Genomic DNA, 23,424 nt, shown 5'->3' with positions numbered 1-23,424 from the left:
GGCTAGGAGCAAAATGGCCAGGGAGTCGAGGCTGAAGGCAGACGCACAGGCCAGATCATGAAACCTAAGATACATTTCATTTCAGTGAGAATCTGGGAAGATTACCAAAGAGAAGTGAGCTGAGCCTCAAAAAATCAAAATGAAGATGGGTGGAAGGGAACCAGTATCCTAGCTTGGATAAATGCCAGAAGGTGTAACAGGGTATATGTCTGCAGACTTGACAGTGTCCGGGCGAGGCTGGGATTCAGTGTTCGCGGAGAAGGGTAGGAAAGGTCTTCGACAAAGGCCTTGAACGCCAAGCAAAGCAGATGAACTTTATCTTGAGAGGTTGACCAGAAAACCCTACCCGTGGAGCCGCCCCTGCACACCCCGAGTCGCCTGGCCTCTGTTCACACCCATCACTCTGTCCGACCGCACTACTTCAAAACTTTTTATTATCTCTAGTAATGATCTACAATTTTGCCGTATCCACGAGCTTATTCGTCCCCTTGAGTTTTCTTCTGTTCCCGAAAGAGGTGTTCTCACATTCATCTCTATCTCAAAGGAAAGGCTATGACAAACCCAGCGGCGCAAGCGCCCGAAGCCAGCCGGACGTGACTTTTGGAACGTCCGCTCCGGGTGGGGGCGGCGGGCAGCGGTAGCGGCGGCCGATGAAGGAGGGGACAGGGAGATGCTCCGTCAATGCGTCACGTTCTGCGAACGTCGCTGCCTGCGTTCAGAGCTGGGACGCGGTACTCTTGACCCCGCAATTTCAGTAGTATCCATTGGTTTCAGAAGTTTCCTTAAGCGTCTGAGGGATTTCTTCCGCTCGGTTCTCCATTCAGGCACTTACTTAGCCACCCATTCACCCTCTGGGGTCCTCAGCGCCCTCCCGACCACTAATTAAGTGACGGACGCAGTAGCCAAGGCAACCGCCTGATTGACAGTTATGATTACCAACCAACTTGCGGAAGCTCCCGTCTAGGACCGCCCTGCACGCAGCCGGTGGCCCAATGAAAGAAGTGAAAGCGTCAAAGGGGACGGTAACGGGGTAGCCTAGGTTGTGGCGGTTCCCCGGGAGATTGCGCGCTGGGGCCTAAGGCGTTTTCGGGCAGTCGGACGATGCTATGACGCAGCATCGCGACACCGTTGGCACTGTGAGCGCAACCCTGTGGAGGGAGCCTTTCGGTTGCGGAGGTGGCGCGGCGTGGAGGCAGGTTGCTGTTTGAGGGTGCTCCCTTGGAGCCCTTCACGAGTGGGGGAGGGGCGACGGCCGACAAACAGTCCCCGTCTGCGCTTGCGCTGGCACCTCTGCTGACCCGGCCCGCACGCACGCGCATGCCTGCTGCGCGTGGAGCGGCCGTGATCGGCAGCACTGCGCGTGCGCGCTAAGGAGCCCGCTGAGGAGCGGCGCTGGCGGACGTCGGACGGTCGGCGCGTGACGTCGTAAGAAGCTCTTTAAAGTGCGGGTCGGGCTGGGCTTCCGAGGGTCTGGCCGGGAGTCAGGCGGAGCCTCCGCAGTGGCCTTCCGCGGCATGAGGCGCTGCGGGCGCCCCTGCTCCCCAGGACGTGGAGAAGGTGGAGGAGGTGGAAGCCTCGTTGCCGCCACCACTGCATGACCCGCCGCTCCTGAGGTTCGACCCCGCGCCTGGCCTCTTGACTCCCCCCCGCCGGGTCCTCAGGCCTCGCATGGGGGCCTGGCGTTGAGGATCCCCTTTCCTCCGGGGGCCCCGGGGCACGTCTCCCGAGAGCCATGCCCGGCCGCCCCTCCCGCCCCGGAGGACCCTAGAGCAGCGTCGTGGGGCCATGGCGGCCGCCAGCGGTTACACAGACCTGCGTGAAAAGCTCAAGTCCATGACGTCCCGGGACAATTATAAGGCGGGCAGCCGAGAGGCAGCGGCCGCCGCGGCCGCTGCTGTGGCCGCGGCCGCTGCGGCTGCCGCTGCCGCCGAGCCTTACCCGGTGTCCGGGGCCAAGCGCAAGTACCAGGAAGACTCAGACCCCGAGCGCAGTGATTACGAGGAGCACCAGCTGCAGAAGGAGGAGGAGGCGCGCAAGGTGAAGAGTGGCATTCGCCAGATGCGCCTCTTTAGCCAGGACGAGTGCACCAAAATCGAGGCCCGCATCGACGAGGTGGTGTCCCGCGCCGAGAAGGGTCTGTATAACGAACACACGGTGGACCGGGCACCACTACGCAACAAGTACTTCTTCGGCGAGGGCTACACGTACGGCGCCCAACTGCAAAAGCGCGGGCCCGGCCAGGAGCGGCTCTACCCCCCGGGCGACGTGGATGAGATCCCCGAGTGGGTACACCAGCTGGTGATCCAGAAGCTGGTGGAGCACCGCGTCATCCCCGAGGGCTTCGTCAACAGCGCCGTCATCAACGACTACCAACCTGGCGGCTGTATCGTGTCTCACGTGGACCCCATCCACATCTTTGAGCGTCCCATCGTGTCTGTCTCCTTCTTTAGCGACTCCGCGCTCTGCTTTGGCTGCAAGTTCCAGTTCAAGCCTATCCGGGTGTCGGAACCTGTGCTTTCCTTGCCGGTGCGCAGGGGAAGCGTGACTGTGCTCAGGTAACCCACCCGGGAGGAGGGGGCAGCTTAGCCTCTTTAGTTGCCCTCCCTGACCCAGGAGGCAGCAGCTTCTAGGAGCCTGTGCTTTATTTTACAGTTCTGGCTCATTCTGTTTTGCGGGGGTGATGAGGGGAAAGGGGTCTGCGTTTAAAAAACGTAGTAGAAAAGCAGGCAGGGAGGACTCAGGGAACCATCTCGAATTCTGTATCTTGAGGGTAGGTTTGGCATGATCAGGGACCTGACTGAAAATTGAAGGCATCTTTCTAGAAGGCTAAGATTGTAGGAGTCTCCGTTTGTGATTTTAGCAAATCACTTTTTTATTCTGGGCTTCTATTTTCAAATTCGTGTTTAAAAAAAAAATAGTTGAATTTACTATTTCAGTCTTTCCAACTCTGCTATTCGTCGTTTCCTTAACAGAGACAGTGTTCACGGACTCAACAGAAAATACAGAAGAAGGCCCTTGAGCATATTTAGCTGATACACATTCTACATTGAACAGAGTTGTAGTTGGGCCAAGAATAGAGTGCAGTGCACTCTTAAAATTCAGCCCCTGTTGGCTGCAGAAGAGCCCATTGGTGTGTACCTTTTATCAGGACTAAATGAAACAAAATAAAGCTGGTTTCTTTACCTGGAATTTGGTCTTATGGTTACGTCAGCAGCAGAACCTAGGTTCTTGGCCTGTTTGGGGCCCCAGATACTGCTGAGAATTAGTACCCTGATCCCCAGAGGAGATTGCCTGCTGAAGGAACACTTTTGCTCTTTATATGAGGCAGAACGTTTATTTAGGAGCTGCCTTCTTCCAACCCTGAAACAAGTAAATCTAGCAAAGTACTTCCATAAATCCCCAAAACCTCTTAGGAGGTCTAGACTCCAGCTGTTCAGAGTGGCTTGGTTGACCACCAAATTCTAGTACGAGATCAGGACACACTGAGATTTTGTTGTGAGCAGTTTAAGCTCCAAAATGCAGTCAGTGCCATAGCCCATGGTCATGGGGAGAAGCAGAGTCCCTGGAGCCCTCCTAATATGAGTAGGTCATCTATCTGAGTTGAACAGCCTGAGGCTGCTTTCATATCTGGGATGGTAGCAGAGCCTTGTGATATCCAAGGTCTCCTGATGGGGAAGTTTGGGAAGTCAGTGGCAGCGGAAGCAGTACTTGGCCTCCTTATGTATTAGTTGCCCCTTTTATCATTTGGGCTTTGAAGCTTCTCCTTAGACCTATACATAGTACTCCTAGATTGATGTCTTAGCAGAGCCCTTTAGGATAGGATTTCCAGGGCAGACCCTCCCAGGTGGCTTGCTATAGAAGACAGTTTGGTGTCTGACTTCACTGAAGGGTGGTAGATGCCGAAAGAACCTCACACAAGAGCTGTTTGGTCTGTTAATGAGATATTAATTTTTCACATAGTCACAGCCCTCAGGGTTGTTGTCAAGAGGTACAGTAGTCGGCTATGTAATGGGGCAATCACAGGAAGCAGTTTGACTTTGAGACTCCCTACCCTTGTTCATATGGGCACCCCTGTATTGAGCAGAGTTTCGAGTTCTTAAAATGCAGGTCTGTTAGTGATCAACAGGGTTGCATCAGCAGGAAAATTCTCTTCATCTTTTCCTTAGAATAGTAAAGCCCTAAAGCTTTCCTAGTCCTTTCCAACCCCTCTTGAATTCTGACTTGGCTATGGAGTTGGTGTGGGAGGCTCAGCCATGTCCTGAAAAGTGCTGCCTCAGGCTTTGAATCCAGCTCTCCTCATTTGCTTTGAGATTTCCTGGGTGTTCTCTGAGCTGGCTTTCCCATCTGTAAAATGGGGGTGATGCCAACTTCTAAAGCCTGTTAGAATTAAGTAGTGATTTTGTGTCCTGGCACAGGGTGGACACTTAAATGGGTGCTCACTTTCATGCACAACCATTTAATGATTCCCTGCTCTCTCTTTGGGGAAGGGGCTAGGGATGTGGTGGAGCCTAAAACATGGCTCTTCCCTTCATAGAATTCACAGCTTATTGGAGGCCACAGACAGTTAATATTAAGCCCAGAAAGGTAACTGCAGGAGTGCGTTGAGGGAGGCATCCTAACCCACTCTGGAGTGCTGGAAGTTTTGGGGAGAAAGTAAGCTGGAACTTGAAGGGTGACTAGGAGGTAACTAAGCAAAGAAGATTTTGGCAGCAGTAGCAGAGAACAGCTGTAGGTATTTTACAGGGGGGGCGGGCATGGGCGTGTAGATGCTGGCTTGAGGCAGATGAAGTTCATTGTTAGTCCTCACATCCAACCTGGACTTGAAGTAGAGATGCTGGTGAGGCATATCTTGGTAAAGCTCTAGGTCAGAGCTTTTCAATACCGGTTTTATTGACGTTTTGGGGTTGGCTAATTCTTTGTTGTATGGGGGCTGTCCTGTGCATTGTAGAATGTTTGGCAACATCACTGGTCTCTATGCAGTAGATGCCAGTAACACCTATGACAACCAAAAATGTCTCCAGACATTGCCAAATATCCCTTGGGGGGCAAAATCATCCCCAGTTGAGAGCCACTGCTCCAGGGTTCTGAACACCCCCACTAATTTAAATCTTATTACACTTGCTCACTTAGCACTGTCAACTTACTTGGTGTGCAGGTGGGTGAATACCTTCCTGTTAGTAGTGGTTCTTTTCAAATCCTCTTGAGCTCATATATTTCCTGGTATGTATCCCAGTCCAGAGATGAGGAGCTGTCAAGGCTGCAGATTGGAAGGGAGTGGCTGATGAAGAGTTGTTCTCTGCATATGGGAAAGGGCTGTAGTGATTCTCATCTGACACAGACTTCAGTTGTTGGTGGCTGTGGTGTCTATACCTGTCCCGGACAACATGGCAGGAATACAGTTTGATATTTAATAGTTGTTAGCATGGATGTTAGTGTGTGGCACAGGTTGACTCAGCAGCATCCAAACGTGGGCATTTAGAGCAAGGCCTCACAGACCCTTCTGGAGGTACTTTAAACTTCTTTCCAAACCCATTTGTTTTGTTTTGTTTTTTTTGTAACTTTCTCATGTTGGGCCTGGATGGATCGATCCCCTCTTAATGCTCTTCTCTAGAGAAATAATATATTTTACCTCCTTTTCCTATCAATTCATACCACCTATCTTCTCCTGTTCCCTGTAGGGTGAATGGGAAGATTAAAACATATTTAAGTTGGATTAATTAGAATAATTACTTCAAGGCTAATTGCTTACTTGCTGCTATTTTTAATCATTGATATATGGGCAGCAGTTTAGTGGCCAGGTGCCCAGAGACCCAGGCCCTAGCCACCGGTCTGGAAATGACTGTATTGCCCAGCCATGGGATATACAGAGGTGAGCTGAGCCTGTAACTCCTAGTTAACAATTGATAACTGGGTGGAGTGAGTACCCCTGTCAGTTCTCGGCTAATGTCTGATCTTCAGCTGGTTGAAAGCAAAATTTAGCTTTCTGGCTTAAAATAGTTGGGAAAGTAGGACAGATAGGTCTGGGCCACATCTCTTGTGTGGAATCTTCTGATTCCATGAGAAGGGGAGGAACCTCAGGATGAAGTCAGGGTAGTGCATTCTCAGGAGGAGCTTTGGGCCAGTGGGATTGGCTGACCTCGGTTCTGCGAGGCCTGATAAGAAGGCAGAGGGCAACAAAGGAAAGGAAGCTAGCAGGCAAGCCATGGTCTTAATCATGAAGCTCAGAGCAAGCAGAAAATAAATAGGTCATAAAAATTTCAAGGCTGGATGACCATTTTTGCCTGGGCAATTGGTGTGCAACCATTGTTTAGGTAGGGTGCTTGCTTTTTAGGGACCTGGGCTCATCTTTACAGACTTCTTCCATGGGAGTCATTGGTATGTCTGTGGCCTTTGCTGAGGCCGGTGATGTCACCAGGAAACACAAATGGGCTTTTATTTCTGCCCCTCATTACCTACCAAAACCCAAAAGTCCCCCACTCAAAACCAAAAACAAAAATTGGTGTAGCATAGACACTGACTAAGAGTTTGATTGGAGTTCTAGTCTCACCACTTTAGCTGTTTGACCCTGGGCAGGGTACTTAACCTCTCTGGGCCTGAGTTTTCCTCTGCAAAATGGGGCTATTAATACCATAGAGTTGTTATTGAAAATTGAATCTCTTTCAGACTACTGAATACTTGAAGTTTAGGTAAAGTGTCTCTGGAAATGAGTTACCTTCTCTGCTCAGCTACTACTCTCTATCTGTACCTTGATGTATACAGAATTGGGACTCTGAGCAAGTAGATAGTGTTCTTTCTAGATTCAGAAGGTCCTGGGACTTCTAATAAAGTTAGGGCATGTGTTGTCTTGGAGGTTTGGGTCTGGTTATAACTTGAGCCTGAGCTCACCATCCTAACCCTGTGTCCAGGTGGCTGGCCTGCTTCCCTCAAAGCCTCAGCTTCTCAGTCCTGCAGGCCTATCACTGGTGAGGTAGGCTTGTGGAAGCTGCCCATAGCAGGTATGCCTAACCATAGGGAGGCTGTCACAAGGCTGATAGCTTGGCCAGTACCTCCGTCTCTGGTTCTGTCCTGTGCCAGGTAGGGCACAGAGTAAATGGGAAATGGTGGCCATCTTGGAAAAGTGCATTAACTCAGTCTCCAACTCAGTCCCCTAGAGGAGAGATATATAGTCCCTTGTCATTGAATTTTTAAGATTTCTCATTTAACCTGCACCTAATCCTCTGAGGACTGACTTGCCATGATCTCTGTTTTGCACATGTAGAAACTGAGGCTTTAAAGCAGTAGAACAGTTGAGCCCGACAGACACATTTGTCTACTGTATGCAGAGCTGAGGAAGAACTTTGCAGAGCTTTGTCTTGTAGGGAATACAGTTTCCACAAAACCAAATGTAGTAGTAGAGAGGCGTGGGTGGGCAGTGTGGAGAAAACCCAGCCCCGGGGAGGTGAGGAAAGCTACTTAGGGAAGGAGACTCTTGAGTTACTATAAGGCACAGCTAATGGATGACAGAGCCAGGTTCTGTCCGTCTTGATGCTTGGGGCATGTTAGTGACTACTGCAAGAGGAGAGAGGGAACTTCAGGGGGCTCAGCACAAGCAGGGAGCAGACAAGTTGATCAGCACAAGGTATTTCCTCCTTTCTCTTCCCTGTGAAAACAAAAGAGCAGGAAGCACTGGAACTTTTCTTCATGCCAAGGGTAAGACTGGACCCAGGGTATATTAAATTTCAAGCCAGCTGACTGGGAGTCTCAGTTTCTCTTGTAGCAAGTAGGTTCCTTAGCAGTAAATAACCTGGTCTCTGCTGGACACTTTCTGATGAAGTTTGGCCAGACAAGCATCCCTTGGTCAGGACTTTGAGCCTCCAGCTCCCAAAGGAGCCTGATAATTGAGGAGGTATCAGTAGGCAGTGTCATAGCTGCCAGGAAGTTCTAGAAGACTAGTGCTAATGAGCTCTTCTGGTGGGGTCAGTGCCACAGTCATTTCTGTGGGCCTCTGCACTTCTACCTCCTCACTAGTTCTGAGGCCTGGGCTCTGTGGCAGGAACCTGGCATGGCTTATTTTTCACTCTAGAGCCCTTTGGGGGTGGGGACAGTTAAGATTTGACAAACATCTGGATTTGCTCCAGAACTGCATTAAGTGTTGGAGATGAGAAGTCAGGGTCCTTCGTAGTGCCTATAGTCAAGTCAGACAGATTCGTAACACTTGTTAACAGTAGAGAAGGTTGCCTGTATCCAGTACTGTAGATTCAGGGCTTAGAAATGTGCTTGGAGTACCTTTGAGGAATTGGACTTAGCTCTTTGAGGAAATCCTGTGTTTATATGGGACTGTCTTACAGCCCAGACCTGAATCCCTCAATGTGGAGTGTCAAGAGCATAGGAGGAGACCTAGAGCTCCTAGCCCTGGAAATAGGGCCCAGGAGGCCTCTGCTGTTGGCAGATCCCTGCAGGGGGAACCTGGATCACATCTCCTTGGTAGATGCTGAACCCAAGGCTCTGGCTTGCCCCAGAGTGGTCCAGGGCCCTCCGGCTTGTGTCAGGTGTTTAGTAAATGGGGATGGTGTACCAAGCACCCTGCATTGCCTAACAATTCTCAAACAGCCCTGCAGGTAGGACTCCACTGCCCCTTTTCAAAGGTGCCAGCCATGTAGTGTTAGAACTATAATTCTGCCTGGAAGGGAGGAAGCACTGTCCCCATCTAAAAATTTTTATAGTTATTAGTGGTCACAAAAGAGTGCCTACGTTATAAAGCATAACAAAATGAACACCCAGGAATCTACTGTTGTCCATATTATGTATGAAGAAACAGGTTTAGGCCCAGCAAGTGACTTAACTAAAGTTACAAAGCTAGCAGGTAACAAAGCTCAGGTTTGAACCCAGATCTCTTCAACTCAATCCCTGTGTGGCATTTCTCACCATGGGCCTACAGATATTAATAGGTGTTATTTGAGAGAAGGTTCTTTGGTCAGTGCTCAGTTAAAGTCAGCAGTTCTTTTGCTACAATAATTCTCAGATCCTTTAACATACTAATGCTTTTTTAAACTCTTTAATATTTTCCAACTTGATTTGACTGTCGACATTTGTCCATTGTCTCTTGTGTGACTGATGCTCACAAAGAAAACTGAAAAACTCTCATCTAGGAGCAGCTCTCAGGGGAAATCCCTAAAACAAATGTTCTTTTCTCTACCCCTATTATGGCATCAAATCAGATTTCCAAATCAGAGGTACTTTCCTCTCAGACTTACTTTTTACTTGCTCTTGCTTCTAGTTCTTGTCCACAGCTGGGGCAGCCGGCTGTGGCCATTTTGAGGAGTCCTTCCCTTGCCCACAGTTTTTCTGACAAGTTAAGCATGTGTCTTTACAGCTGCCCTCGAAAGGGGAGATGATTAGCATCCTGGTCAAGGAAGATTTGTGGTCCAGGGATGGTCAAGGGAATCCTGAGCAGGAGGAGAAGATTAAGAAGGTGCTCACCTCCCACTAGACCTGTGGCCAAGTGTGTTTCTGGCTGTATAGAACTGCCTCAGCTCAGTGGAGGAACTTGGGGTGGGGTACCTCTTGGGTGCTATACTCTCAGTTAGGGTATGCAATGGGGCTCAGGAAGCTGAGTTTGCTTTTACAGTTTCAAATCAGAAAGACGTTAGCTGTGAAGAGAACAGTCATCTATGTTCATTGGTTTGAGAGCATTTTTAAAAATCATGTAACTTGATGAAAATAGATATTTGTGATGGAAATTCTTAAAATATCCCAAACACAGCTGTCTTCAAGATTTTGAATTCCCCTCCTGCCCCCCAAATGGAGGTTTTTTGAAAGCTTTTTTTTCAAGTAGACAAAATCTCATTTTGAACATTTTAGTCTTAGTTCTCTCTGGTGACTCAGTGCTGTCAGTGTCTGCCTCGGCTTCCTCTGCAAGCCGAAGGGTAGGGGAAAAAGGAGGGAAGGAAGGATGGGAGAAAAAAGAGGGAAAGAGGAAGAAGAGGAGATGTTCTTTTCTCCTCACCAAGGTCTGGCCTGAGTCACTCTAGCTGCCTCCAAAGCAACTAAAGTTGTACCCTCTTGGAGGCCTTTTGAAAGGAGGGCTCTTAGTCTGTGCAGGGAGTTTCCTGCTTTGGCTTTTGCCTTAAGGCTCTCCTTTGCCTCATCCCAGGTCTTTCTTGCATGGTTTCTGGTCAGAAGTGTTCTGGAGCTTAACATATTATTTCTCTTCTATGTGGATTCTTGAACCTCTCAAGGCAGCCATAAGACCTGAATCATATTTTTTCTCCTTACCCCCCGCCCCCACCCAAGAACTTTGTTCATTCTCCATGTTCACATGTTCTGTTTATTTTCAGTGGATATGCTGCTGATGAAATCACTCACTGCATACGGCCTCAGGACATCAAGGAGCGCAGAGCAGTCATCATCCTCAGGAAGTAAGTGCCCTGGTACCTGACACCTCCAGGCCTCTCTGAAGATATAGGTCTGAGTTCTCTTAGAACTTGACTGCTCTGTATCAGTAGCATGGCATCTGGAAGCCTAGGAGAGGAAAAAGGCTGTAAGTTCTATTTTTGATTTGACTTCTGTGAGAATAAAGCTGTTGTATATTTTTTTCATCAGAAAATTAATTTCTGTGGCTGTTTAGAGAGTTTAGGGCTGGGCAAAAGCACATGCTCTCAGTGTTATGGGAACAGTATCGAGACAAGATTTGGAGAACACTTTTCTAGACACCTCCCCCACTTTTCCTGACTTCTTTGGTTCTGATTTATCACATATGCTCTTGCTGATTATTTTTAGACTTGCTTTAGCAGCTTGCTTTAAAAATGCCTGAGTTTTAGCTTCGGGGAGGAGCAGGGAGTGAGGAGAGGAAAAGAAGGTGGGAGGTTAGGCTACAGTGTTTAGCAGGTACATAGCTTGTGGCTGTCCCTCTTCTCTGGCCAGAAGTCAGGTATGTACAACCAGCATTGCCAAACTCTTCTTGCTTTCTGCTCATGGGGTGAATGGATTGAGTCAAGCAGACACTGGGTTAAGACAAGCCTACCTTAAAGAATGGAGTCCTAAGAGGCTAAGTGATTGCCTGGGATCAGACAGACATCAGTGAATAGAGCAGGAACTTAGACCCAGGCTGGAGCAGAATGTCCTATAGCTTGCCATCTTTTTTTTTTTTTTTAATAAACTTTATTTTTTTAGAACAGTTTTAGATTTACAGAAAGTTGTGAAGATAGTATTGAGAGTTCCCATGTACCTCGCACCCAATGTCCCCTATTGTTAACATCTTATATTGGTATGATATGTTTATTACAATCAAGAAACCAATATTGATCCATAATTATTAAGTAAAGTCCATACTTTATTCAGATTTCCTTAGTGTTTTTCCTAATGTACTTTTTTTGTTCCAGGATATCACATTACATTTTGTTGTCATGTCACCATAGTCTCTTCTTGGCTGTGATAGTTTCTCCGACTTGCCTTATTTGTAATAACTTTGGTCAGGTATTTTATAGAATGTCTCTTAATGGGGCTTTGTCATGTTTTTCTCCTGGTTAGACTGGGGATATAGATTTTGGTGAGGAAGACCATAGAGGTATAAAGCACCCTTCTCACGTCATATGTCCAGAGTATAGGACTTATCACTGTTGATGCTGACCTTGATCACCTGGCTGAGATCAACAAATTTCTGCACTCTAAAGTTAAATTACTTGCCCCTGACCATACTGTCCTCTTAAGAGGGAAGTCACTGTGTGCAGCCCACACATAAGTAGTGGGGAGTTAGCTCCACCTCTTTAAGGGAAGAACAATCACACAGATTATTTGGAATTCTACACAGGAATTGTTTCTTCTCCCCCATTTGTTTATTTATTTGTTCACTCATTTACTTATATCAGCATGTACTCATGGATATTTATGCTCAACTTATTCTAGATTTGGCCATTGGGAGTGTTCTTTAAGTATGTCCTTATTTTCTAACTTGCCATCTTTTTAACTTCAATTGATAATTTGGTGTCTTGGCCCTTTGGGCCTTGAGCTCCAGAACGATGTGGTGGTGAAGTCTCTTTGGCATGGCTCTGCCACTTTGTCAAGTCAAAACTTCGAGTCTCTGTAGTGTGGAGATGATTCAGACCTGCAGGACAATCCTGTGGTGCAGGCAGAGCACTAGGCACTTTTGGGTGCCCCAGACACAGGTCTGCTTGGCAGCTAGCAGCCTCTTTGCTTTAGCCCAAGAATGTTCTCAGAATTCATCAGAAGAAAGGTTTTTATTTGCCTTTCTACTTTTTTTTCCCTGTGGTGCCCAGCACAGGCCAAAACCCAGAATCTGGAAGTGATGGAGCCCAGGGTGTAACTTCCTTCTGGTCTTTCCTCCCCAGTCATTTCTTCTCAGTAGTACCAGGCACCTCCAACTGCAGCCACAGATAGGTGGCCTGCTCAGGCCAGGAACCTGGAGAGGGACTCCCAGGGTGATATGGAACCAGCAGCAACTTCCCATGTGTTCCCTCCAAGCCTCTCACAATAGGTTACCTCAGGAAAATCTTCACTGGAGGTACAAATGGAGGTGGCCATAGCCAGAGTATCACTTACTCTTTAACTCTTAACTTCTTCTTGAATGGTGTCTCTCATACCTGGCTGCCCAGGCTGGCTAAGTTGGATGTTTCTCAGTAGAGCTAGGTGTCTACACTGTTTACCAGTTACCCCAAGAAGCTCTTTAGCTAACTGGGCCCCTGGCAGTGGTCTGACCTCAGAAAGGCTGTTGTTGGTAACTGAGGCTCTTTGACGTTCCAATTTGAGTGGTCCCAGCAGCCAGCCAGGGAGTAGGCTGGAGGGCAGACATACAGAGCTTTGGTGTGAGAGGCTGAAGAGGAGTGGGAGGATGCTCACCAACTTTCTCAAGTACTTGAGGCATAGGCATCTCTGTTGTCTGCAGGATAAAATTCAAGCTGCTTGTTTGGCTTTGTCTATTCATCCAACCTAATCTCTTCTATTCCTCACTTATGTATGTTAAAGTACTTGAAATTCTTAGTATGGTCTATGGACTTGTGTCCTAGGCTTTTTTTAACAGTGTGGCCTCTGTTGGGAATGCTTTCTTATCTAACATGTTCATCTTCTGATCCACACCCTACCCCCCAGATGACCCATATACACACACTGAAAGTTCGTTAACCTAGCCATCCTTCAAAGTTCAGGTGTTGACTGTTTCGACATGCCAGAAGCATCATATACACATCTGTAGCCTTCTTAGTACCCCCTTTAGACTGTCACAGCCCATATACTTGCCATTATAAATTTCCAAATTTGTGTTCTTTTGGGAAAGAAAGATCCCTGTTCATCCGGGGTTTAGCATGAGGCCTGGCCCAGAGGAGGACAATTTAGGCTGAGGAGGAGCAGCTTCAGAGTAGCTGTAGGGGCTTGTCTTGGAAAAAGACAAGTTGGTTACCAAATAAAAAGGAGAGCATCCTGGCCCAGACACTGCCTAGATATCGGGAATATGGCCTTGCTGTGTACCTGGCTGGCTCAATGTCTTCTGGTGAAGTCATGCCCAGATGGGTGGAATTTGGGCATTGAGCTGGCCCTGCTTCTCATAGGCAGAGGAGTAAAGCTAGTTTGTCTTCTCAAGATTACATAGGCTACTGAGAGAGAGCCTGGGGGCTCTGTCACCAGCTCAGGTCAGTCAGAGCAGTGGCCTCATGGGGGGAATTGGGTTGGCAGCTGCAAAGTTCTTTGTGGTTCAACAAAATGCGGCTCCTTGGAATGTGGATGATTCTGAGTCCTCATGAGTGTGGTGCCATCATTTCTCACAGGGAAGATGGCCTGGGAGTTACAGCTTAGTGTAATAAGTTACAGCTTAGTGTAATAATATTTTGGGGGGCGCTAGTAAATGGCTGAGTGAGGCCTAGAACCTGAGTCTTCTGGTACTAGGTCTTTTGGTCTCTTGGTAGATGGCACAGTGGCCACCCCAATCCCTGCTCCTGCCCCACTGTGTCATTGGTGTGGTTGCTGAGTTTAAGAAGCAAACATATGCACACAGGCTTTCTTGCCTCTACTGTGCAAGTAGAGAGCTGATTAGTAAGAATGTTTTGAGTGGCAAGAGAGCTACTCTACAGAGAGTGGGGTGAGGCAGTAGCTGCAGGCTGGTTAGCTCCTTAGCATTCCCAAACTTCCCTAAATGTCAGTTTCCCAGCCCACCCAGGGCAACCTGCCCAACATGCATCTTTATTAATCATTGGCACTTCTTTTAGGGAAGCTGGACCTAACCTTTTTGAAGGTGTGGTTAATGTTTTAAATTACTGGTTAGAGAACGAAGGGGTGGACTGAATTCTGGGGTATAGCAATTCGTCAGAGCCGAGTGCGGGTTGATCCATTTTTTTTCACAATTTCCTAATGTGCAACCTGCTGAAGGACCATGTGAGCTGCCCCATGCCAAGTACCTACTAGAGATGTGCATGGGAGAGATTGTTTGTAGGAGGCTGAGCTGAATGGCTTAGGACATTCAGGCCAGGAGGCCACAGGGGTCAGGGGGAGACCTTCCCTGAAAGCAGAGCAGCTCAGATGTGAGGCTGTGTGTGTTGATGAGCTGAGGGTGAGAAAGAAGGGTATTCTCTGGGCTTCATCCCTTGGATGGGGAGGAGTGGCCAGCTCTTGCTTTTCTTGACCCTGACCAGGCCTGAGACATACCCCCACCAAGACTCCTGCCATTGGTTCTTTCTTCATGATTCTTGTCTCCTGTGCTAAGGGTTAGGCCACTTTTGTTGCTCACTGGTCCAGTGTGTGTCCACGTGCATACACCGTATCCAGCCTGACTAGCCCGTTGTGTCCACAAGCTGACCAGTGACTCCAAGGGGACAGTGAGACTACCAGGGGATATGACTGGCTTGAGCTCCTGGCCTGACTTTGTCCTTTTCTTGCTCAATACAAGTCAGTTACCTGAGCCCTATGTTCTCACTTGTGAATTGGGGCAATTATGCTGGGAATGGTTCAACTCCAGAATGCTGAGAGTGCTTTTCCTAGCCCCTTCCTTACCACACCTCTCCTCTGATCTTGCTGGGTCAGGCTAGGAGCTGAGGAAGGCTATGCTCAGACGATGCGCAGTGAGCAGAGGCACCTGGAGCAGGAAGAAAGAGACACCAGGAGGTGTGTTGTTCAGTGGCTCAGGTTGGGGAAAGCACGCTTGGTGTCTGGCCTCTTAGTTCCTGGAGGATGATATCTAGACCTTACCAGGCCTGAACTGGGGAGATCCCTGGGCACTCGTGATGTGCTATTGTCTGACTGGCATCCGTGGAACCCTGGCTCTTGGAGCTCTGGGTTGTGCACTTGTGTATGACATGGTGGTGACCAGGCTGAATGCTTTAGAAAGGCTCCCCTTATGGCCTGGGTATCTTTCAGGCTGTATATAGGAGGAGGTCTTCTGGAAACCCAGGACTATGCTTGGGGTACCCTCTCTTTGGGTAATACCCTCATGTGGCTTTTAGACTCTTCTGACCATAGTAGGCTTCTACACCTGTCTGAGAACTGGCTTGTGGGGAATAGGTCAGGAGTTGGAGAAGAGGGTATGATGGAGGGAGGTCGGTGGAAAATGGGGAGGTGGGTAGTACGAGGAGGGGATGGATACTGTTGAAGGAGAGACAATGGTGCAGGTCTGGGATTTGTGGAATCTGATACTTAGAGATGCTGGAGCCTAGGCCTAGGGGCCCAGGTCACTTAATAGATAAGAAAGTACTCAGATATGCCTGCCATATTGCTTCTTGCTTCCTCACTCCCTTGGGAAAGCCAGACTTTGTAGCACAAGGGTGCTTGGTGAAGGCGGAGCCAGAAGTTGGGGGAAGTGGTTGGCATCAGGACCTAAAGTGCAGACTGATTCACTATCTCCCAGAAATGGTGGTACCCGGACAGGTTTCTGCTCTGCAGCAGTGAAGCGAGCCCACCTGGGCTTCAAGGACCGTCATCAGGTCGTAGCTGTGTGACAGACCAGTGACTTGGTCTCTGATTTAGCATTGTTTCCCACCCTCACAGTGGATATAGTCCTCCCCAGCAGTTTTCCAGGAAAACCTGTGACAGAATCAACTCCTCTTGCCCTCGCCGCACATGGTAATGCATTACATTAATGCTGGCTCATCCTTCCTTTGTTCTGGCTTTCCCTATACCTAGGCCCAATCTCTGCTTTTTCCAGGGGGCTGACCTTTCTGGGTATGGTAGTCTGCCTCACCTCCCATGCCTGGGGTACCTTGCTGTGACCCCTGGATGCTGACTCAGATCTATAACGCAGGTCTTTGTTCCTGTTGCCAGTTGAAGAGGCCCAGGCCCAGACTTTAATCCTAAAACTGGGTTTCCTTACTCCAGATTTGTGACTGTGTACACTGAACCCTTAGGAGCCTGGCCTGCTCCTGGGAAGTTCGCTGCCTTTTAAGAGGGGCATGCTCTGGAGTTAAGCTGCTATTGGACTCTAGGATTGAGATCTGGCTCTAGCTTGGCCTCCTGCAGCTTAGTGGCGTTTTGGAAGTGGAAGGAGGAACTTCTCCAGCTGTTCCGAGATGTACTTGTAACAGCTCCAAGGGATGTGTCAGAAGCCCTTTGTGGCCCCAGAACTTATGCTGTTCTCAAAGTGGGTACAGGAGGCTGGGCATCTGGTAGGGCTATCATCCCTCCTTTGAGGGTGGCCCCTTGATGGCAACAGCTGTCGTGTGGGAAGAACACCCTTCTCTCATTTAGGCAGGTAGAGAGCAGCGGAGCCACTCTGTCCCTGGCCTGTCTGTTCAGTCTCAGCTTGTCCTGCCTTTCTCCCCAGCCTCTCCAGGAGTCCTAGACCTATAGTAAGGGACTACCACCACTGCCTCTTGGCTGCCCAGGCAGGCTGCACCGAAGAGTAAGCAGCTTAGGAAGGGCGGGGCCACACCAGGGTTGTCCTGTGTCAGCTGTGCCTGCGTGGCAGGATGTGCTTGTGTTTTCCAGCCCCAGAGATGTGTGGGTCAGGCTCTCCTCTTGATGGCTCTGTTGTTCTCTTGCCATCTGTCATTCACCCAAGGAAACAACTCCAGGGCGCCAGGCTCTGCCTACCAGGGGCTTTGGGCACAAAAGGGCTTTCCTGCCCAGAGTATGCGCTCCCTGGCACCTGTGGGGTCTTAGTGTAGGACTTAGCTTCATGGTGCTAGAAGGGGACGTTCCACCATGAGGCTTTAGACCCTTAGAGTCTTCAAAGTCAAGCTTAATGGCTGATTTCTCATTTAGTCTGATCTTTGCCACCTGGACCTCTCAGCAAGGGATATAGGCCTGACAAGGAAGAGCCTGTGGCTCAGGTGATTCTAATTCCCACTCTTGTGTCTAAGTGTTGCCCAGCATCACCTCTTCCTGGTGCCCCGCTTCAAGAATCCTTGAAGGAGGCAACTTGTCTTCGTTTTCTAGACCCTCAGAATTGAAAGAGGCCTTGGAGACAATCACATTTCTTCCTCCTTTGCTCAGATGGGGAAACTGAGGCCCAGGGAAAGATGGTGACTAGCCTAGACTCTTAGTGGGATGCTGACTAGCCTAGACTCTTAGTGGTAGCTTCAGGGCTAGATCTTCTCTTGCTGCTAGGTCCTGCTTCCCTGAACCTGGAGTGCCTAGAGTAGGGGCCGAGACTGGTGGGCCAGTCAGCGCAACTGTGCCCCTCTGGCCTCTGTGGACAAAGCAAAGGGGCAGGAACCAGTTGCCCTGCCTGCCCACCAGTTTGGGCCTGAGAGCTTCAGAACATTGGTTCGCAGCTAGAAGGCACCACCCGCTGGCCTCAGGAGAAAGACCTCTGCCCAGGTTCAGGGTCCTCTGGCTCCTGCCTGTTGGGGTTGGAGTCTCACCTAGCTTTAAACCTTTCTCCCATGACTTACAGGACACGTGACTTATTATCTTTCTGACCTAGTTTTCCCCATCTATTTACAGCAGGCTAGCTAGTAGGGGTATGGAGAGCTCTGAGCACTGGACACAGTTATTAACCAGGAACGCCAGGTGGCCTAGGGCAAGGAAGCTCTCTGATGTCCCGCCATTCTCTTCCTCTCAGAGTTCTTATGAGGATGTCCTTTGAATACTGCCCTAATCACAGCACTTTCTTCCTCAGAAACAAGTTACTACTTTGTACCCAGCAGCCAATGGGAAAGGTGCCTTCAGAGCCTTCTGCCAACTATGCCCCCATCATTCCACATTCTAGGCTTCTCTCTTGCCCCTTGCTGTACTGGCCTGACTTGCCAGCCTTCTTTGTACCATACAAAGAACTTCAGGCTTCTTTGAGGTTCCCCTGGCTTGGCTTTATAAAGGACTCAGATCATTGCCCTGGATACCTTTCTGCCCAGCTTCTCCAACCCCTCTTCCCTGCCCATGCTTGCATGTTCTTCCTTTATGAGGCAGTATATTCCTTGAAACTCTACTGTTGGTAGATGAGGACTTTGCCTTCAAATGCCCTCAGCTTGGTCAGTATCCTGGAACAAGCAGAAGCTTCCAGGTGCCATGGTGGAACCAGAGCCAAGTGCATGAATGTGGAGTTGGGCCTGGGCTCTCCTCCTGGCTTCTGCCATAGCCTCAGCATGCATGCGTAAGAAAGTAGGGAAGCTCTTAACTCTGTTCTTCTCCAGCCCTCCACAGGCCTGTACCAGGGGAACCCTCTTATTAGGTAGTTTAGGCAAGGATGAAGTTGTCTGTCGGAGTATGTTGGTACCAACCAGTGGGCCCTCAAGTCCTCTGGCAGGTAGAGTAAATACCCCTGGAGAACCTCTGGGCTTGAGGTGGTACTGACTTGTCCAGCTGAAAGAGTACCCTGGTATCTTTTCCCTGGGGCAGCAAATCTCTATCATGGAAATCTTCAAACAGAAGTATTCTTGTTCTCTGCTCATAAGCCTGACTTTAAGAAGGAGTGTCTTTGGAATTCAATCAGACCAACTCTAGTTGAACCCCAAGGAGACTGAGGCACAGAGCAGAGCTGCTGGCCTCTTCACTCAGCCTGGCTGGAGAGAAAATTGGTCTGATAGGGTCCACATCCGCACCAGAGGCTGACTGGTGATCCCATGCCTGTTTCCTTTGCAGGACAAGATTAGATGCACCCCGATTGGAAACAAAGTCCCTGAGCAGCTCTGTGTTACCACCCGGCTATGCTTCTGATCGCCTATCAGGAAACAACAGGGACCCTACTCTGAAACCTAAACGTTCCCACCGCAAAGCAGACCCTGATGCTGCTCACAGGTACTTAGCTTAGGACTCTCAACAAAGACCAGCAAAGCAGCCCATGGCCTAGCTGCGGGGTGAGAGGGCTGAGGAAAGCCTGGGGTAGGTGGTTAGGAGCTTGGCATTGCCCACATTTCTAAAGCCTTATGTCTGGTTCTCCTGGGTTGATAACATTGATGGCATTCACATTTCATTCCTAACTGATTACCTGTATCCCCAGAGAGAAGGGGCTGGATGAGACTGACAGGTGGGAACGCTTCATGGCCTGCCCATGAGTTCCCTTTTTCAATCCACCCAGACAAATGCTCTTGTGGGTTATACTTAAATGTTAGGAGGGACGTTCAGGACTTGAGAGATAGTGAACTAGGGACCCATTTCAGAGGGGTTAGGGAAGATTTCTGAGGAAGTACAGTTTCAGCTGAGACTAGAAGGATGAAGAAAATCTATTGGAAGGGCAATCTAGGCAAGAGGTACTATGTGGGCTGAAACACTGAGGCAGGAAGAGCTCAGTGGATTCAGGGGCTAGTGGGGTTGGTGAGCAGAAGAGAGGGTGGGCAGAGAGAGAAAGTGGGAGTAGAGAGGAGGAATGAGAAGTAGAGGGAGAGGGCAGTACTGCAGAGTCTTGAGGCTATAATAGGGAAGGTCTCTTTCTGTCTTGCAGCCTTAACGGTGTCTTGAGGCACAGGACTCAGAGCCAAGCAGACCCCACACTGTACTTGGTAATGTCTCAAATACTAGGAGTGGCCACTGGCACTTAATGGGCAAGGACTACATTGCCTGTGCTTTTGCCAGTACCACCCCTCATGGAGGGCTATTGAGCCGGAGTGAGCACCATCCTGTAGATGAGGGTCAGAGCCAGGCACAGAGCTGAGAGGCCCCTTGGCCAGCCTCTCTGGTAACCCCCTTTCCTCACAGGCCTCGGATCTTGGAGATGGACAAAGAAGAGAACCGGCGCTCAGTGCTGCTGCCCACACACCGGCGGCGGGGGAGCTTCAGCTCTGAGAACTACTGGCGCAAGTCCTACGAGTCAGGGGAGGACTGCTCAGAAGCTGCAGGCAGCCCTGCCCGAAAGGTGAAGATGCGGAGGCACTGAGGCCCTCCTCATCGTCCTGGGAACTCCAGTTAATCCTCACATAGCTGCCCCTTTTGTTTCGTTTTGAGGGGTTTTGTTTCTTTTTTTGATCCTTGTATTTTTTTCTTGGTTCGTTGCCTGGTAAGGCTGAAGAACAGAATTGGCTAGGACCTGGTTCTCATGTTCTTGATTTTCCTCTTGGACAGAAAGACTGACAGAAGCTCACGCCAGAGTGGCCAGTAGAGGCATGGGGGGCAACCATCCTCAAGTGGGGCTGTGTTAGGCTGGTTTTATTTAAAAGCAACAAAATGTTTTGGTTAAGAAAATTCTTGTTTTGCTTTAACTGTAAATCTTCTCAACGTTGTAAAGTTCAGTCTCCTGCCCCTCCCTGCCATGTCTGTGCTCAGTTGAGGCCTCCTGGGCCTTGTTGGCTCCACAGGGGTCCTGCTGTCCTTCCACCTCTCACCTGCTCTCCAGGCCCGGAAACTCATGAAAACAGCAAACACCCTCTTCTTCCTGTGGCAGAGTCATTCAGGATGACTGGGCAGGGGCTTAAACAGTGCCAGTCCCTGTACTTCAGAGCTATTGGCTGAGCCTTGGGCTTCTTCCACGCCCTCTGGCCTCCTCTACCCATGGGTTGCTGGCTGCAGTTGTCCTGACCTGTCTTGCCAAGAGCACACCTCTTTGCTGGGTTGCTCCTTTCAGGCATATGCGTGATTGTATGAAACAAGACTTGCCATGTTGGGGCAGTTTTAGGAAATGTTTCTAGCTAGAGGGACAGATGTCCTTCCAAGTCTAGCATTTGGGGTATGGAAAATTGTTGTGTGTGGTAGGGTTTTTGTTTTGGGTTTTTATTTTTCCTTTGGTCTCTTTGCTTTTCCTTTCCCTTTCCTTTATCCTACATTGGCCAGTTTGGGCCTTCTCTCCATGTCATCCTCATAGGAAGGTGCCTGCCCCCTGTCCGCCTGCAGCATGCAGCCAAGGCCAGTGCTCAGGCCTGCAGACTGGGTGCCTCTTCTGCCTCAGGGGAGTAGAAGCTGGGGAAGGGTTTTTAAAAAATAAATAGTAGTGAAAGGGAAAAAAAAGTGAAGTCAATAGCAGTTTCCCCCTTACTCAGATCCTTGAAGGCTGCAAGATTTTGCTGATCTAGATTCATTAGAAATGTTTCCTTGCCAGCCAGAGCCAAGACCTAGGCCTGCTAAGAGCAGAGGCTCTCCCAGTCCCCAGGCTGCCACCACCCCATGAGGACCTTGTTTTACAGAGGCCTAGGCCTGAGGCTGCAGAAATCCGAGGCAGCCACCATCAAGAAGCCCCTCTCAGGGGCCATAACTCCTTGGCCAGCGTGGATTCCTCAAGTTGGGACTGCATAACTAAAACAGTTGCAGTTTTTGTTTTTTTGTTTTTTTGTTTTTTTTACAGCTTTTTTCCCAAAAATGATTTGTAGTTGTGTGTGCAGCACTTTGCCCTGATATGTGTGCTCTACAATAAAAACCAAATCTAATATATTTTGAAACAGTTGTCTCATGTTATCATAAGAGAAGGCTTGCCTTTGGTGCTTCCTTAATCCCTTTATTTTTTCAAACCTTAATCCCTTTTATTTCTCAACAGGGATTGGGGGTGGGCAGAGCTCATTGCTCACCAGGGCCCTAGAGATGACTAGTTGCTTACACAGGCTGAGGGCTGAAGGTGGACTTGCCTTCTGCCTACTGCCTTTTCTCCCACTCCCATGAGGATGGATTTTATAACCCATGTGTCCAGGTGCTAAAGGCACAATGGGCTCACAGGAGCCAGGACCATACCCTGCTGAGTTCTAGAAGCATCTCCTCAGGGTGATCAGAGAGGCTTATTCCAGTAAAGGAAGGACAGCGTGAGCAAAGGCAGGGGAGAGTCCGGACTTTGTAAGATGTGCAAGTGGTTTTGCACATTACATTCTTGAGGTCTTACTATATATGCCAGCCAAGCCCACAGTGTGGCCCTCCTAGTGAGCAAACCACTTCTGGTCCCTGTTTTCAAGATGCCTACCATAGAGTTATGGTATACGGATACAGGCATGAGGCAGACATTCTGGGGTGGACTGGGATTGAGAACCAGAGGGTTTTAGTCCCTCCAGATCCTGGACCTGGTTCCAGTTTCTGGTCAAGGGCTTTGGTCTAAACTCTCCCTCATTCACTTCCAGTCACTCAGAGCCAGGCTACTTAGCCAAATTTTTGTTGTGGAAACCTGGCAAGCCACTTAACTGCCCATTTAACAGGAGAGAGTCCAGAGAGTAAGTGACCGCCAGGTTACAACAAATCGGTGACAGGATACAAACGAGGCGGGGTGGCTAGAGCCTCCATGTGGTCTGGCTAGACTGGGCCATGGATGCCTCAGAGAGCAGACATTGGAGCTGAGAGGAAAAGTGACTTGCCAAAGATCATCCAGACTACATGATAGAGGTGGATACCCACCATTCTGTGCCTGGGTCCCTGACTGGGAGCATGGAATGGGCCTTACATGGAAAGCTGGGAAGCTGGGAGTGACTCTCTTCTGTAGCTGTGACAAAGCCAGACCTGCATTCTTCCTAGGCCCTAAGTGAAAGAGGCTCTTTGCCCTGCAGGATTGAGAGACAGGAGAGGCTAGAGGAAGTAGCTCCAGCCCTAGCAGGTCTTGCTGTCACTGGGTTTGGTCTCCATGGCATCCCGACTCTGGAACTATGATAATCCTCTTACAAGTCCCTAAGCCTTTAGAGGCCTTAAGGAAATGGGAGCGGGGGTCCCCGTACCTGATGGCTCCCTGAATCTGACTTCTCAGCCATCTGGGGCACCAGCTATTTTGGCCAGGTGCTGACTTCCATCAGTCTCTCCCCCCAGCCCAGTCTTGCACACAGTAGGTGCATCTGGCACCAGTACTGCCCACCTGGGGAGTCCATTCGCATTCTTCCAACCCTGTTGTGTGGTGGGGGAAACTGAGGTCCAACATCATGTTCATTCAAAAAATATTTGAGTGTCCTATTGTGTGCCAAGCTCTGTGTTGGGTGCTGAGGATATAAGACAGACTTGGAATATGTCATAGACACACATAAAGTTATTATAAATTGTACTGATAGAAAAGATGTGTAGCACATAAATCACAAATAATAAAATGTAAAATATTCTATTATAAATTCTGTATAGCTGGTTATTTCTCAGAATTTTTTCTGAATTCTTGTATTTGTGGTTTGTGGCTTATCTGTGGTTGTGATT

General features: G+C 49.1%; 1 protein-coding gene across 1 annotated transcript; it reads left to right on the top strand.

Annotated features, from left to right (window-relative positions):
- Positions 1 to 1,000: 1,000 nt before the first annotated feature.
- Positions 1,001 to 23,345, top strand: ALKBH5 (alkB homolog 5, RNA demethylase). The gene is made up of 4 exons (XM_039847550.1): positions 1,001 to 2,555; positions 10,317 to 10,397; positions 18,994 to 19,149; positions 20,047 to 23,345. The coding sequence occupies exons 1-4, from the start codon at positions 1,786 to 1,788 to the stop codon at positions 20,222 to 20,224; spliced, it is 1,185 nt and encodes a 394-aa protein (XP_039703484.1). The 5' UTR covers positions 1,001 to 1,785; the 3' UTR covers positions 20,225 to 23,345.
- Positions 23,346 to 23,424: the final 79 nt, after the last annotated feature.

This window comes from Pteropus medius, unplaced genomic scaffold, assembly GCF_902729225.1.
Source record: "Pteropus medius unplaced genomic scaffold, Ma_sr-lr_union100, whole genome shotgun sequence".
NCBI lineage: Eukaryota > Metazoa > Chordata > Mammalia > Chiroptera > Pteropodidae > Pteropus > Pteropus medius.
Note: the sequence above shows the minus strand (reverse complement) of the source record. Positions and strands in the feature narration are given on the sequence as shown.

Bases quoted from the DNA above. Each gene is read 5' to 3' on its own strand.
- ALKBH5 (XM_039847550.1), top strand. From the start codon at position 1,786: ATGGCGGCCGCCAGCGGTTACACAGACCTGCGTGAAAAGCTCAAGTCC. The intron at 2,556-10,316 runs GTAACCCACCCG...GTTTATTTTCAG, and splicing joins GGAAGCGTGACTGTGCTCAG to TGGATATGCTGCTGATGAAA. The intron at 10,398-18,993 runs GTAAGTGCCCTG...TTTCCTTTGCAG, and splicing joins GCAGTCATCATCCTCAGGAA to GACAAGATTAGATGCACCCC.